This window comes from Asterias amurensis, chromosome 4, assembly GCF_032118995.1.
Source record: "Asterias amurensis chromosome 4, ASM3211899v1".
In the NCBI taxonomy this organism is placed as follows: Eukaryota; Metazoa; Echinodermata; class Asteroidea; order Forcipulatida; family Asteriidae; genus Asterias; species Asterias amurensis.
In genome coordinates, this window is record NC_092651.1 from 25,156,441 (window position 1) to 25,172,873 (window position 16,433).

The 16,433-nt window shown below is 38.6% G+C and overlaps 1 protein-coding gene across 4 annotated transcripts in view; it reads right to left on the reverse strand.

Moving 5' to 3' along the window:
• Nucleotides 1-226: 226 nt before the first annotated feature.
• LOC139936028 (WD repeat-containing protein 19-like) overlaps nt 227-16,433 on the reverse strand; it is a 37,334-nt gene continuing 21,127 nt past the window's right edge. For 2 of the 4 annotated variants that reach the window (XM_071930736.1, XM_071930734.1), the window contains 19 exons: nt 16,105-16,271; nt 14,896-15,031; nt 13,642-13,703; nt 13,390-13,500; nt 11,598-11,707; nt 11,235-11,292; nt 10,495-10,724; nt 9,320-9,460; nt 8,625-8,714; nt 7,574-7,698; nt 6,950-6,961; nt 6,320-6,501; nt 5,417-5,591; nt 4,488-4,612; nt 3,675-3,756; nt 3,088-3,238; nt 2,388-2,511; nt 1,084-1,160; nt 227-565 (listed from right to left, as the gene is read on the reverse strand). In XM_071930736.1, coding sequence (XP_071786837.1) covers nt 448-565; nt 1,084-1,160; nt 2,388-2,511; nt 3,088-3,238; nt 3,675-3,756; nt 4,488-4,612; nt 5,417-5,591; nt 6,320-6,501; nt 6,950-6,961; nt 7,574-7,698; nt 8,625-8,714; nt 9,320-9,460; nt 10,495-10,724; nt 11,235-11,292; nt 11,598-11,707; nt 13,390-13,500; nt 13,642-13,703; nt 14,896-15,031; nt 16,105-16,271 — 2,276 coding nt within the window. In that variant the 3' untranslated portion in view covers nt 227-447. The remainder of the gene's footprint in view (nt 566-1,083; nt 1,161-2,387; nt 2,512-3,087; nt 3,239-3,674; nt 3,757-4,487; nt 4,613-5,416; nt 5,592-6,319; nt 6,502-6,949; nt 6,962-7,573; nt 7,699-8,624; nt 8,715-9,319; nt 9,461-10,494; nt 10,725-11,234; nt 11,293-11,597; nt 11,708-13,389; nt 13,501-13,641; nt 13,704-14,895; nt 15,032-16,104; nt 16,272-16,433) is intronic. The other 2 variants (XM_071930737.1, XM_071930735.1) reach the window with 1 other exon arrangement.

Genomic DNA, 16,433 nt, shown 5'->3' on the forward strand with positions numbered 1-16,433 from the left:
TTAAAGTGTGGCCGTCCCGCCTTGTGATGTTAGGCGATCCCTCAAAATAGTTTGTGTTGTGTAAGATCATTTATCTTCACTAAGGAAAAATATTGAAAGATTTGAAAAAACTACAGTGATGTTTTATTTCCATCAGTGACTCCCTTCAGACACTACTTTCTGTCCCCCCCCCCCCCCCCGTATCCATTACTTATTCCCCCTATCCCCCCCTTTTCCCCTCCCCCCTTCTATTTCTGTTTAAACCTCATCTTCATGTGCAGGTGGAAACATACATAGACCATTTACGTTCCTTCATAAGAAAGATTTGATTTGCTCTGAGCACAACTACTGATTTGCTCCATTAACGACTACAATGATGTTTTGTGTCCCATCAAGCACAAGTCACTGTAATTCAATCTCTAAATCCCCCTTTTCCGCCAAACTCCTTTCTATCTTCCTGCTTCCTGTCTACTCCTCAGCTCCATCATCAGGGTGAAGATACATTGAGGGGTCGTTGATCTTTCTCAGCGATGCCGATTTGATTCGCTCTGAGCACATCGGACATGAATCCTCTGACTCCAGTAAACTGCAATAAAAAAAGACAGGTGTATTATCAGGAAAGATGCAAGACAGACTCTTTTGGGCAAACACAGACTTCGCAACTTTAAGTCAACCAACAAACTTAAGTCGCCAGACACACAAGGCCTGAAGGCCACTTCAAGGTGTGGGCTACAATTTTTTTTTTCCAGAGGCTGTTGCCACTATACTTCTAGGGCTGAAACAGGGTGACCCCTTTTTCAGTCAATACGGATGTAGGACTGGGTATCATCAGTCCGAAGCCTGGTTGGTAGAGCAGAAAGCACTACCTCCCCAATTGTATAATATAGTGAATAGACACACAGTCAATACAAATATTGTAATAAACACAAAGATATTGACAAAATATGGAGCTGCCAGCAGTATGGCTAGAAGGTTCAATTGGTGGTAGAGTGCCGACAGTTAATCCAAAGGTCACAGGGTCAAGTCCTTCTCTCGTAAATTTTTCTTTTGCTCAGCCCAAAACTTGACTAAAATCTGTTCAAATTTGTTGATAACTTTTCATACCTTGTGAATTCTGAATGAAGAGCAGGGAAGTCACAGTTTGGACAGGATGCGAAATCATCTCTCACCATGTGTTGACCCTGAAGAGAAAAAAACATCAGTTTATTATTTGTGTTTAAAGACAGTGGACACTATTGGTAATTGTCAAAGACCAGTCTTCTCACCTAGTGTATCTCAACATATACATAAAATAATAACCTATGAAAATTTGCGCTCAATCGGTCGTCAACGTGCGAGATAATAATGAAAGAAAAAACACCCTTGTCACACGAAGTTGTTTGCTTTCAGATGCTTAATTTCCAGACCTCAAATTCTAAATCTGAGGTCACTAAATCAAATTTGTAGAAAATTACTTCTTTCTCGTAAACTATGTTACTTCAGAGGGAGCCATTTCTCACAAGGTTTTATACTATCAACAGCTCCCCATTACCCGTTACCAAATTAGGTTTTATGCTAACAATTATTTTGAGTAATTACCAATTGTGTCCACTGCCTTTAACACCTGTTTCAGAGGAGCGCCGAACCAAATGTTTATATAAGTACATGATAGTTTGATGTCTGAAACAGTTAGGAGTGACTGGACGTGCAGGAAGTCAAAAGATCGATTGTAGCAGTCGTATGGAATGACCCTGGAGCGCCTTGGTTTCAGACGTAGATCAGATCTACGGATCATAGTATGTATTTGCTTTTGTTGTCCCTTGCCCATCTCAGGGTATATTGTCAATGTATTTTGTTTTGTACTGTTATGTTAAATAAAATAATAATAATTATCTTCAAGTACACGCTAATCCTCCAATCAGATTCGCAGAATGGAGTGTTGATAAAAACCTATATTGCACAGCTAATATCACTACCTGCGTCTTGTGTGTTCTCTGTCACGTGCCAAGTTTGCTTGAAGATAAATACGTTATCACACGCGCGCATATGGAACCGGAAAATATAGCGCTTCTGCATCCCATATCCAACTCGGCCTTCGCCTCGTTGGATATGGGACGCACAAGCGCTTTATTTTTCCATATTCCACTCGCGCTTGTGTGATAACCTATATTGTCATGAGCCATTGAGAAAGACTCGCTAGGGTCGAAACGTCAGGCCCATTATTCCATAGTAGGTCCTTTTGGTTGGTAAGCAGTTTGCAACAGCTAATTCTTATTTTCTCAACAATAAAATCACATTAAAACATTTTCTTACTTCTAAGGAAAAAATGTATACCGCATTCTAAACAAGAACTATATCTTTGAAATAAGGTACTCCTTTTTCAAGAAAACCATGTATATAAGGGTAGCCTGGCAATCATTAATACTCACTGTAACCACACAGTAGGGAATGTTGTTTTTACACTCAGGGCAGACAAGCTCAGTGTTTTCCAGGCTATATTTGCAATACGGACAAGGAGACGTGTCTTCATCCTGCTCTGATTTATCTGGTTTTCTAGAGGGAAAAAAGAAAGAGATTACATGAATTAAACAAATGAAAAACTATGTGTTTCATCTGGTTTTCCAATGGGGGAAATTAAAATAAATGAATTAAACAGTATCAAAAAATCTCTGTTTTATCTGTTTTTCTAGTGGGGGAAAAATGAAAATAAATCAGAGCAATCTGGTTTTTCAGTCGGGGGTGTGGTTAAATTTAAATCAACTAAACAAATACATAAAATATGTTTTATCTTGTTTTCCATTCAGTACATTTTAAATAAAACATGTTAAACAAATAAAAATAAAAATGTTTTATGTGGCTTTCTAATGGGGAAAAATTAAATTGAATGAGTTAATATACATGTGTGTAAGCACTGTATACTCCGTACTTTCCTGAGCTCTGTGAAAAAAAATTAGAAGCAGTTCTAGCCAACAGCACTCTCGGTGGTCTAGTTGGTAAGACATTGCTCTAGAATTGCAAGGGCCGTGAGTTTGAATCCCACCCGAGTAATACGCCTGTGACACTTTTTTAACAGGACTCGGGAAAGTACTGTGTATACAGTGTTAACACACATCAGTTTTTTTTTCTAACCTGACGATAGCTTCAATCTTCTTCTTGTATTTGAGATCAATCTTATTTCGATACTCCGGCCGCATCAACATCGCCGCGTAACTAAACGAGGAATTCTTCAGCCCTGACCGATGGCACTCGATCACCGTCGAGGTCAGGATGGGAACAATATCTGAAATAATACATCAAATAATAATAATAATTATTATTTTTCCTTTTAGCGTTTTACATAAAAATCTCAAAACGCTGTACAGGAAATCACAGCAAAATATACAGTTAACCATTAAATCAGTAAACAAATAGTTCATTAAATATCATAGATTAAAAGCACACAGTGAAAAAGTAAAAAACCTACGTCACTAAAACAAAAACATTATACATTTAAAATAGCATAAACACCATAAAAGTATAAACACAGTTTAAAAACATTATTTTTTCATGAAAGGGAACGGGCTTGTTTGACCACAAGAAGTTCGAAACACAAACAACAAGATCAAAGGTTGAAAGGGGAGAAAAAATAATAAGTTTGTTATTTTAAGAGACACCACTGCAAATACAAAAAATTTAAATACTTCAATTAAATTGTATGAAAAATGGTTTTGACTTACGAGCAGGAAACTTGCTGATGTTATTGGCGACTCTGATCAGCATCCGTGCTCCTTTCTTGTGATCACCTCGCTTCACATGAATCTGGTAATCAAGGAAGAAACACAGATCAGTTTCTTGACAAACAGAACCGATATCAGGAAATAAATAGGCAAGGATTTGAACCCACATTCTTGGCCCAATTTCATAGAGCTTCTAAAACAGAAATTACTGCTTAAAAATCCCCTGCTTAGCAGTAATGAGCTGGATACCAGTCAGAAATTGTACATAAGACACTGTATTTTGGCTACCTTATTCTGGTAATCGTAATTTTTGTACGATGAGTTACTAATGATGTTAAAGGCATTGGAAACTATTGGTAATTACTCAAAATAATTATTAACATAAAACCTTTCTTGGTGACGAGTAATGGGGAGAGGTTGATAGTATAAAACATTGTGAGAAACAGCTCCCTCTGAAGTGCCATAGTTTTTGAGAAAGAAGTAATTTTCCATGAATTTGACTTCGAGACCTCAGATTTAGAACTTGAGGTCTCGAAATCAACCATCTAAACGCACACAACTTTGTGTGACAAGGGTGGTTTTTTCTTTCATTATTATCTCGCAAGTTCGATGACCGATTGAGCTCAAATTTTCAAAGGTTTGTTGATTTATGCATATGTTGAGATACACCAACTGTGAAGGGTAGTCTTTGACAATTACCAAAAGTGTCCACTGCCTTTAAAGCAGCTATATGAAATTAGGGCCTATTAGCTACAGAGCTTGAGTCCACAACCCTAGACCACTCGACCATGACAGCAAATGTAAGTATAATACCTTGACCAAGATGTAGCTATGGAGGATCATAAGATTGGTCGCCATCTCAGTTGGAATCTTGATCTTTTGATTCTTCAGTTCACGGTACATGCTCAGAAGGACGTCGTGGGCGTTACGGTAATTACCTAATATCAAATCATACATAAAAATATTGAAATAGTCACAGAATAAAATTATGAAGTGAAATCAAAGCCAAGTGAAATGGAAAAACAGATTTCACCGACATCAGTTAATTTACCAGACATCAAATCAACAAACAAAATATCCAAATTGTCACAGAATACAATCACAAAGTAAAATCTTTACTATTCTGCTTCAATAGGAGAAGCCGAGTGAAATTTCAAGAAATATTTCACAGGTATTATTGTCTGCAACAACGCCAGAAGGAAATGCATTTGATGTCTTTTTGTTATAAATCACACAGTAAAAAACATTGCACAATAACAGATGACACAGGACGCATGTTCTACCAACAGGGCCAAATTTCATAGCGCTGCTTAACGGTAAGCATATTTGCGTGCTTACTGTAGCAGAAAAATTTGCTTAAGCCTAGCGTATTTCACAGGTAAGCAGAAAAATTGGGCGGCCATGTTGCGTGCTTACCGCGGATTTGCATTGTGGCGTCATTTATTTTCGTTGTTCGGTAAGCACCGGAAGGTTAGCATGCCTTTTCGTGTGCTTACGGCTAACAGCGCTATGAAATAGAAATTGCACAGTAAGCACAAAACTGTCCGCTAAGCAGCGCTATGAAATTGGGCCCTGATAGCGGCCTAGCTCAATGGTGCACAAAGGCGGGAACAGGAACAGGATAAGCTTGGCTTAGCTCAATGAAGTGTGTAGGCTGGAGCTAGAAGAAGATTCACCCATGGTGCTACCGCAAACCTCACCAATTTATACTCCCACCATGCAAAGTTTCAAATACTACTTACCAGCTATCTGTTCTTCTCTTGCGATAATGATAGCTGTCCTGGCCGCCTCCCGGTGCTGCTTGAGGGCCATGTAGAGACGGAATAAGTACTTGGCATCCTTGGGCATCCCGTCCGTCTCTCCCATCAAGTAATCAATCAGCTGATGGGTTAACTGCTCATCCTTAGCGCGACCAACCTGGAAAGATATAAAGGTAGTAGTTAATACGACATGTAGTAACAAAAATAATCGGTTTTTAAATCACGCTTTTCACTAGCGCAGGGCTTTTAAAAGCGCTCCAACATCATTACCCCTGGTCACTGGGCCATTAAATTCATTCCTTTATAACCATGTAAAGCTCCCTGTGGAGTGGGGAGCCTGTGCAAAATTATGCGCTACTAAGCTAAATCAATAAAAAGAACCGATTCTGCCCTCACAGGTACCCATTTACCTCTGTGTGGAGAGAAGCAATTTTAGTGATAAGTGTCTTGCTTAGGGACACAAGTGTCAAGACCGGGACTCGAACCAACACTCTGCTGAACAGAAACACCAGTCAGCAGGACAGTTTTTCAGAACTGAGAAGTCTCTGAATTCCAACAAAAATCTACTTTGCAGCAGTAGAGAAGTCACCCAAGTACAAACAGAATCTACTCCGCAGTAGTAAAATATGAAGCAAGACAAGTTCTCAAAAGAATATAATCTGCACAACAAGTTAGATACACACATGGTATTACCGCAACCCAAATATACATTGATACCTCATCATGCAGTGCGTTGAATCCCATAGATAAAGTTGTCCTTTCTAAGATGTGAGTAAGCATTACATAAAAAATGTGGACATTAGAACAGAAGAGGTCGACACAAAGGCACGGAGAAAAGAATTATATAGAGACACCTGATTCTCTGATTCACGATTTAAAACTTACCGTCTCGATGGCCATTTCCACAGCCTGGTTGTCTTCATTCGTAGTGGGGCACCTCAAGAAGTGCTTGAGGGCTCGGCCGTACTGCTGGCACAGAAGGAAGAACTTCCCTGCCATGAGATGATTCTTCTCATTCTCAAAGTACAACGCGATGCTCTGGTAATCTTCCTGGGTGGCATCTTCACCTGCGCAGAATAATAATGAAAATAATAATAATAATCCAGAGACCAATCCAAGAACTGACTCCTGATCCTATAAGCTAAAGTAGTAGTCCCAGCCAATTTTCTATACCTTCCGCCCATTTATTTCCAAATTCACATCACAGAGAGGCATCATCCTAAAAGCCGCGGCTTGTGGAAGATGTGCCCGTTACAAGATTACAGAACAAAACAGGATATACAGCACTAAATAGACGAATAAATAAATACTAACTGCTACGGTAGATAACTACATAAAGGTCTAACCATGGTTAAACAACGTATATATAACTATATGTATGTGAAGTAAACAAACGGACAGCAATTAAACAAACAATACAAATTAGAAAACATAGACTTGATAGTTTTAAGATTCTAAAATGATTTTTTAATTATGTAACGTGACACATTAGTATATCATGTGACCTGTACTCACCTTCGTTACCCTCTGTGTGATGTGTAACCATGGTGATGGAAATCACAATGATGATGATGATGATGACGATGATTATTGATGATGAGGGGGGGAGGGATTGAGTCAAGTGCGATGTTAAGATGAAAGTAAAAAAAACAAATAATCAATTAGTAATCAATTAAAATCTAAAAATGTTAACAATGGTGTACTGTAAGTTTGTTAGACATCAAATCTGAAGCCTCATGCCAAAATCAAGAAATTAGTAAATACAAAAAATTCAATCAGATATTGCCCAACATCACAAAGCTAGACAGCCAACTTTAAGGTGGGGGCTACTTCACTTAAATAACTTCTGAAAGTTTGCCACACATGAAATGGGACACCCCATGCCAAAATCAAGCACAGTACTGCAAATCAACTTGCCACTAGGGGCACATTGCCAGCAACTCATGAGGCTGAAACAGGGTTACAGTCTGTAAGGATGTAGGCAGTGTTGTCTAGAAGCACCGGTAAATTACAGGATTTGAATACACCGCCCTAGACTACTCAGCCACGATGTACCACATTCCGTGGTAAGCAGAGCCATGAAATGAGAATGAGGTGAGCCATGAAACGGGGCCCGGATGAGAGAGTGAAGCCACATACCGATTATCTCAGCATAGATCTCCATCTGGTTGTGCTGTTGAGCAAGCTGGAAGGCTTCGTCGTTGCACTTGGACATCACCAGGAACTGGATCGCTGAACCAAAGTCATTCAACTTCTGGAAAAACCTGGGGATTAAAATGGCAGCATTCCAGGTAAAAGGCAATCTATAGACCCTTTGTACATCACTGAATGCACCTCCGAACAATGCATGTCTACCATTTCTGCCTTTTTGGTAGTCACTTCCTTTGTGCATATTTAGACTGCTAAAACGGTGGATATAGTGGGCCCATGTAGGTGCATTGCGTGTTGTACGCAGGGTCTATCGACTACTTGCTCCAATGAATTTCTACTGACGACAATACACACCAATATCAGGCATGCAACTGCCCGTTGAAAAAAAAAAGAGGAAAAGTGCAGAGCGAGGCAGCCGAAACGCCACGGGACACGAGACACACAATGGTACCCTAGAAAATGTTGAGTTTTATTATATTGAGGTGCATTGTTAGCATGTACTAGGCTCATTTTACATTGTTGTTGCCAGGCATATATTAGGCTAACAAAAAAACAACAAAAAAAGTTTTATATTACACTGAATATGAAAGGGTATTTCATAGGTTAAAGCTTAGCAATTACCTGAGCCCTTGTTCTTTGTTACATTTTGTCTTGTTTGGTATAGGTTATTTGTTACAGGCTGTACAACTTCAACCTGTTTATGTGGGTTGTCATGAGCCTTCGAGAAAGACTCTGCTAGGGTCGAAATGTCAGGCCATTAATTTTGTTTTGCATGTAAACCATGGGTCCTTTTGGTTGGCAGCAGTTTGCAACAGCTGTAAGTATTTTCTCATTTTGATCCTCTCTGTTGCAGTATCCCTTTGGTGATCCTCTTTACCGCCCTTGTTCTTTTTTTACATTTTGTCTTCTTTGTCACATTTTGTTTTAACTTTTACCTGTTCATGTTTGTTGTGTTGTCATTTAGCCTTCGAGAAAGACTCTGCTAGGGTCGAAACATCAGACAATTTAAACTATTTGTTGCAATTAATGAGCTTCTTACCTAGCCACCATCTTGGCTCCTTCAACAGATCCAGTGTCTCTGACAATACGCACTGCCTCCTCTGGATTGCGCAGAAAGTCCAACTGGATTCTGAAAAACACAAAGAAATCTCAAAGGTTTATTTCTAATCCTTGCAAAAGGAGGGTCAGGGTTGAATAACCAAGTAAGATGTGTATCTGCAATAACTAGTTCTAAAGAAGGACATTTCTTTCCAGAACTGAGAAGTCTCCCGAAAAATCGAAATTGGGTAGTAGAATATAAAGCAAAACAAGTTCTCAAAAGAACATAATCTAACCAGCAAGTAGATTTACACATTGTGTTAACCGAAAACCAAATTTACCTTCATTCATTACCATGCAATGCCTCAAATCTCATATAATTCTAAAGAAGCTGAAAACAAAACTCCAAGGTCAATTTAAACAATAACTCCTTCGTCTTGCTCCAAGTGTTGTACTAGGAGTTTGATCAAATTTAAGACATAAAAAAGGAATTTAGAAGAGCATTTTCAGACCAGAAGGGCCATGTCACACGAGGCAACTTACAGGCAACCAATTCCAGGCAATCTCCGACCCGACTATTCATTACATTCATGTTTCAACTACCACATAATGTTCTTGGGGATAGTATTAAGGGGCCATTCAAAATAATGACAATTTCTTGGGCATATTCTGGAGGAGGTGGAGGGGGCCTTTTACCTGATAACATTGTCCCAGTCTTTGGCATTCTCGTAAGCCAAAGCGGCGTCTTTGTGACGACCATCTGCTTCCTTAGCTTTAGCATACTGAATGTGGATCTTGGGCGATGTGACGTTAGGCAACAACTCACCCACTTTGGCCCTGTAAGGCAAAAATAGAAATAATATTAAAACTAACCATCTTAGCTTATGACTTGCACAAATCACGAAAATGTGATTCTGTATAGACGACAATGCTTTTTGAAGGCTTTGTGAAAGTTAAGTTCTAGGCCCCATTTCATATAACTGCTTAAGCACAACATTTTGCTTAAGCAAAACAATCCTGGCTTAGTAAAATCAGATTACCAACCAAGACTCCACTCGATTGTTATGCTAAGTAAACAAAATCAAAATCTTAGTCACAAGCAATGTGTATGGCATGAATTTTTTGCCAGTTACATGTGAAAAATAAGCGAGCTATATTCGTGCTTAAGCAAATTTTTTGCTTAAGCAGCTCTATGAAATTGGACCCTGCTGTCTATCCGCTTAAAGAGGCTATGATGAAACAACTGACCTATCAGTAGGACGGTTAGATGAATCATGGACTTTCCTTCTTCCATGGATGAATAGATTCAACTGCTATAATCTGTCACCAACACACTATTAATACACACAATTCTACTAACCATGAATGTGATATGCTTACAGATTTGATAACAGCATGAAGAACATCCGATAAACCTACTCCGCGGTAGAATAAAGAAAGACAGTTCTCTAAAAACAAACTCTACCTGGCAAGTAGATACACATGGCGTTACCGCAAACCAAATATATATTGATACCTCACCATGCAATGCCTCAAATCCTAAATGAAAAAAATTATTTTGTATTGATTATTAATTTATAAATTTTGTTTGTGGAGGGGGCAACAGCTCCCATTGTTTGTGTACATACAATCTCACCGATGCCTCTACCCACCGGGAAACAAAGACAAACTGACTAGAACTAGTTTTATACTACCAACAGCTCTCACTTGTTCGTTCCAGGTGAATTTTTATGCTATCAATTATTTTGAGTAATTACCAATAGCGTCCAGTGCCTTTAATCAAAGCTGTACCTACAAGTTAACGTTTTGTTTATTTATTTATTTATTTATTTATTTATTGATAGTTGCTTCTTATATTTTACACCACCTACCAGTTCTTGCTGCGAATGTAGACCGACGCAGCCTTATCGTAGTATTGACCTTTCTCATACAGCTGGGCTGACTCTGAGTATTGCTTCATGTTTTCCAAGATGGCGGCGCAATCACGCTTCAATGTACGACTCGGCATCTTACTGGCCATGCTGACACCGCGTCTGATGTCTCCCATGCGTAGGGACATACGGGCAACCCCGGCAGCACACGACTCATCGTGCTCTCGTTGCTAAACAAAGAAAATCAAAAGCCAAAATCTTTTAAAACTACAATTCTAGATATCATACCATTGATTTTGTAAGCAACCTAGGGAACAAAGTCTTGAAAGAGATCATTTTGTTGGTTTTTATTGAGGACAAATTTCACTAAAAAACTAACACTGGAAAGCAGATCCGAGTCCAGTGACTTTAGCATTGGGCCACTTACGACTGTTCAAGTTTGGCGACTGTTCAAGTTTGGCGGTTTTCTGTTTTTGAATATTAACATCTCACTGCATTTGTATTTTAATTTGATAACAACAACTATCTTTCAATTCTGTTGGGTATTGAAATGTTACCTATAAGACATATTATGGAAACAAAATTCTTTAAGTACCAAAATCAACTGAAATGGGAAACTGTGTAGATATTGTTCTTCTCGTTTTGATTCCAGTCTTGCAACAAATTCTCTGGTCCAGTAGAAGTTTAAAGCTACAAGCCCTGAAAACTTTAGCAAATTCTACAAGTCATATCTACCCTACCTCTTTATCTCTTGTCACTCCCTTCTCAAAGTGGGACAGAGCACTCCCATAATCACCGCTGCATGAAAGAAGAACAAGGAAGATGATTAGGGTAAAGTTTGGGAACACCATCAGTTTTTATGTTAGTCAAAAATACATGGGGTTTTTGGTGTGCCAGATAGCTCAGTCACAACACTCCACAAAAGTTGGGAAATCATCCCAGATCGTTGCACCACAAGTTGGCAAACAGAGTGACAGAAAAGACTGGCTAAATCATGTGCGGATACTGAATCTAAAACAAGACAAGGCTTGACAACAAGAGGGCGCTCAATCATGCACAAGGCCGCCATGATGTGATAATCTTTGAGGTTGAGGGGCACTTACGTAAACTCCAACTGCTGAGCGTATTCCTTGGAGATGTAAGGGATCTGGCCTGGGGATAGAGTCTTGGCCAACTTGAGGGCTTGGTCCCAGTGAAGCAAGTCTCTCCTCATCTGAATACCAGGAACAACGAGAATGAATTAACTATAGATCACGGTATTTTACATGATTGGTAAAAATAACCATCATAATAGGTCATTTTTCGATGCAGGACCAACACTCTGGAATGATTTACCTCTTCAAATCCGCAATATTTTTAACATCAATACTTTCAAGACTAAGTTAAAAACCACATTGTTTAATGTCGCCTATGTGTAATTGGTCTATTTGTCTTATTTTCCTTGCTGTGTGCGGTTTCCCCTCTTGTGCGCCTTGAGCACCTCATTTTGGTGGATTTTTGCGCCTTATAAATATTCTTTATTTATTTATTTATTTATTTATAATAATGGGTATTGAATGATATTAGCAATGTCTGGTTGTTTTGTGATAATTATACACAACGAGTGGTCTCTAAAGGGTCAAGTACAAGGGTTAAAGGTGAAGGGTTAAAGGTGAATGGTATTTATAGAGCGCTCTTACACTGGGTACCAAAGAACTGTACAAGAAACTATGCAATAAGCAGATAAATAAAGGCACTAATATACACATGTTGACTGGCAATGAGGTAACTAGTGTACGTCTATTCCCCCGAGGGACTTTGAGTGACCAGAAGAGGGACCTATTTCCCGAGGCCAAAGGTCGGGGGAAATAGTCCCCTCTTCTAGTTACCTTATTGCTATAAAGCGCTATATAAAAAATAAATATTATTAAATAATGAATAGGGTAGATGGCCTTAGCTTTCGATCCAATCCGGACCTTCTTCAGAGGCATAAAACAAGTACAAACAAATACATATCCATTTATAGAAAAAGAGAGGGGGAAAGGGATTAAGGAAAGGATCCAGAAAGAAGCGGGAAAATAACAGCCAATCAAAGTTTCTATTACAGAGACAATATTGGTGGCTATGAACCAATAGGAGTGAAGTGGCGAGGACAAAGGATGTTTAGAATGAAAGGATGGGTTACTGGACCATAAAAGTGGTAAATGTATTGTTCGACAACAATGCAGGGAGACATGAAAGGGTAGGATTAGAGAGCAAGTTGCATCATGATGAAACTAACAATGGTCAATTAATAAGAATAGCAAGATCAAAGGTATGATGATATTACTAAATATTATTAATATTATTATTATTATATGTAGGAGTGGTACTGTGAAGACATTTCTATACAATGGTGAGGATTCAAATTAGTCGTAGACATTAATAGAAAAATGTCTGTTGTGCTACCTCAGTTTTTCCTCTTGCAGACAGTGCAGTTGGTTGCGTCCACATTACATGTAAAAATGCCCTGCGTGACAAGGCCTTCAAGGCAGTGGACACTATTGATAATTACTCAAAATAATTATTAGCATAAAACCTTACTTGGTAATGAGTAATGGGTAGAGGTTGAAAGTATAAAAACATTGTAAGAAACGGCTCCTTCTGAAATGGAGTGTTTTCGAGAAAGAAGTAATTTTCCAAGAATTTGATTTCGAGACCTCAGATTTAGAACTGGAGGTCTCGAAATCAAGCATCTGAAAGCAGACAACTTCGTGTGACAAGGGTGTTTTTTCTTTCATTATTATCTCACAACTTCGACGACCGATTGAACTCAAATTTTCACAGGTTTGTTATTTTATGCATATGTTGAGATACACCAAGTGAGAAGACTGGTCTCTGACAACTACCAAAGGTCTCCAGTGTCTTTAAGCTTACCTCGAGTGCAGTGATTGGTCTACTGGAGGCTAAGAAGAGGTCTTGAGCCAGATTACAATCTCCCTGGAACATTGCTAGATGACCTGCCAGAAGATTACGGTCATCAATTCCCTGTTCAAACAAAGAAATTATCCAAATTATGAAAAAGCTATAAAATAACCCCAACCATCCCAAATCTTTCATTAACCTATTTGATTCAAGTAAACCTTTTAAAAAACTCACTCATTTAACCCAAAGTCTAGAACTATTTACCATAATTTGCTGTAGTGGCATGACCATGCCGGCCTCACCAACGTTACGGTAAACACGAACAGCTGAAAGAAGAGACAATAAAGCTGGTTAATTTCTACATTTGGAAACAATGGAAAATAATGTTTGCCAACCAAAGTGGAAAATTACTCGGCCAGTCAGCAGCACTCAGACAAGAGTAGAGAGTCTAGCTAAAGCTTTGACGAGCTTGCGCCTGCAAAGCCAGGCAGCGACAGTCAAGTTCACTTGTTTGATCTGTATTTACAGATCAAACAAGTGTGTCTTTAATGACCCTTTGAAGTTGACCACAGAGCTAGAATTCTCAATGTAGTGTGGAAGGAATTCCGAATGCTAGGGCCTGCAATTGAAAATGCTCTGTCTCCAAATTTTCTTGTGGTTTGCGAAATGTAAAAGTAACCTTGAGAACATTGTTGCTTCTATGCATTATAATAATAATAATAATAATAGTAATAAAGAGAAATTTATAAAACGCAAAAACAATAGCAGAAAGAATCCGCCTCAAGGCACTGGAAAAGAACAACAATAAAAGTAATGCACAGAAAAATAATTTTAAGGAATCTAGATACAGAAAGCTGGCAAAAAGTTAAAGTGTTATACAACCAGTTTAAAAAGATGAGATTTACAAAAGTTAAAAACAATGTCAATGTCATAAATACTGATCAAAAAAAAGAACAATACCAACAAGATTTTCGTTTTACAATGTAACAAGTATGAACAATTAAATGACATTTCAAATTTTACAATGTTAAAAAATACTGCTTAAAAAGATGAGTCTTAAGGCGCGACTTAAACAGCTCGATGGTAGACGACTCTTTGCTGGTCGGTGGCAAAATGTTACAGAGTGAAGGGGCTACAACGATGAACATGTACACCCGGAGAACACGCACCACTACTGGGGAAAAAAACTTCCACGCTGCTGCCCCCAAACTCTGGAATAATTTACCTTAGAGCATCCGCCACTCTAGCTCACTAGCAGTCTTCAAGAAATCTCTCAAAACCCACTTGTTCAACTGATTTGCTTGCTTTTTGTTTATTCTATGCTTTTTGTTAAAATTGTGTGTATAGCGCTGTGGTACTTTCCCCTGTTATTAGAGCGCTTTATAAATACGTTGTATTATTATTATTACATGTTTTATAATTTTTTTTGTCTACAGGGAGCCAGTGCAGCTGTTGGATCAGTTGAGAAATGGGAGCATGGTTTGGGTAGGAGAAGATGACACAAGATGTTTTACGTACCAAATTCCAGTTCCATGTGTGTGGCAGCAGCCTTAGCCAAGTCCATCCAAGACTCTCTATTATTGGCCAATTGACACAACATCCAAGCTTCCTTGAATCTCTTTAGATTAATACACTTCATGATGGCATCCTTCAACTGTGGATTGAAATGTTAAAGACTTTGGTGCTCAAAAGCCCTGTATTGAATAACCCCTTTGTTGCTATGAAAGTGGCCCAATGTGCATCTAAACATGTACATAAATTAAGCACGTAGCGCAAGCAGCGTTCCTGGTTTGATTTCTATGGCACAGGCACGCACACCATGTTGTGGGACAGGTATTTGAGTGTTAACGTCATATTCGATACGTTCTAGAAATTACAGGGTGTGCACAGCAATGGTAAGATTGAAAATATGAATTTTCACATGTAACCTACATGCTAAACTATGGTCATGTGGAACACTTCCCTTGAAATATTTTTGCATGAAATGCATTAGTTTTATTTAATGAGTAAGCCGTGTAGTTTTGATCTTGCATGACCGTAAAAAAAAACCACAAGTTTGAAGGCAGTGACCATGGAGCTTTTAGTTTCAAAGGTTTGTATATGTTGGGTGACATTAAGTGTGGAGACTGGTCTTTGACTATTACCATTTTTGGCTTTGTGCTTTAAGTTGTATTCATTCACACTTGTAATCACGTTATATGCAAGTGGCAACATTGAATATACAGTATGAATGAACACAAATAATCTTAACTAAACACAAGACTTCAAAATCCAATGGCATGATTTTGTTTGATACTGTTGGACCGAAGACTGCAGTAGTAAAGTGATTATGCCACACAAGGTATCAGATATAGCACCACAAACATTGAGGGTAAATGATGTTTGATGCTTTGCAGGGTGTAAATAATAAGAATTTACTCTGAAGATAAGCAGAGTATACTGTTCGAAACGTCGAGACCACACCGGCTCTTTGCAGAGCCAACATGCCAACACTCCCTCAGAAGAGATGTTTTACATGGTTTTACCCGCAAGTTTACTAGTGTTAGGATAACCCAATTGAAGAGGAAAAGGTTGAAGCTGGCATCATAACTGTAAAACTTGCACCATCTCGTTGACAAACTTTCATGAAAATGTATATTTGTTTTATTAGTGATTTTATAAAACTGTTCACCATCTAAGAGCATGTTTTTACAGATAGATGATTTACTCTTCATTACAATCACTGACCTGTTCAGGTTGAAGGTCATGAGGCCTCTCAATGAAGTTATGAGAGTTGAGCTGGACCATTGCAGTTTTACCACTCTGAGTCTGACACGTCATCTCACCATTGTACAACATCAGAGGCTTCTGGGCAAACGGTAGCTTGGTGGTAGCTGCTAAAGTTACCGAAGGACCTTAGGGTGAAAATAAACATTGTTGAGATTTTTATCCCCAAATCACACAAGCAATACCATCATCATTAACATCACCAGGGCCAATTTCATAGAGCTGCTTAAGCAAAAAATAAAATTTGCGTAAGCATGAAAATAGCTCGCTTATTTTTCACATGTTACTGG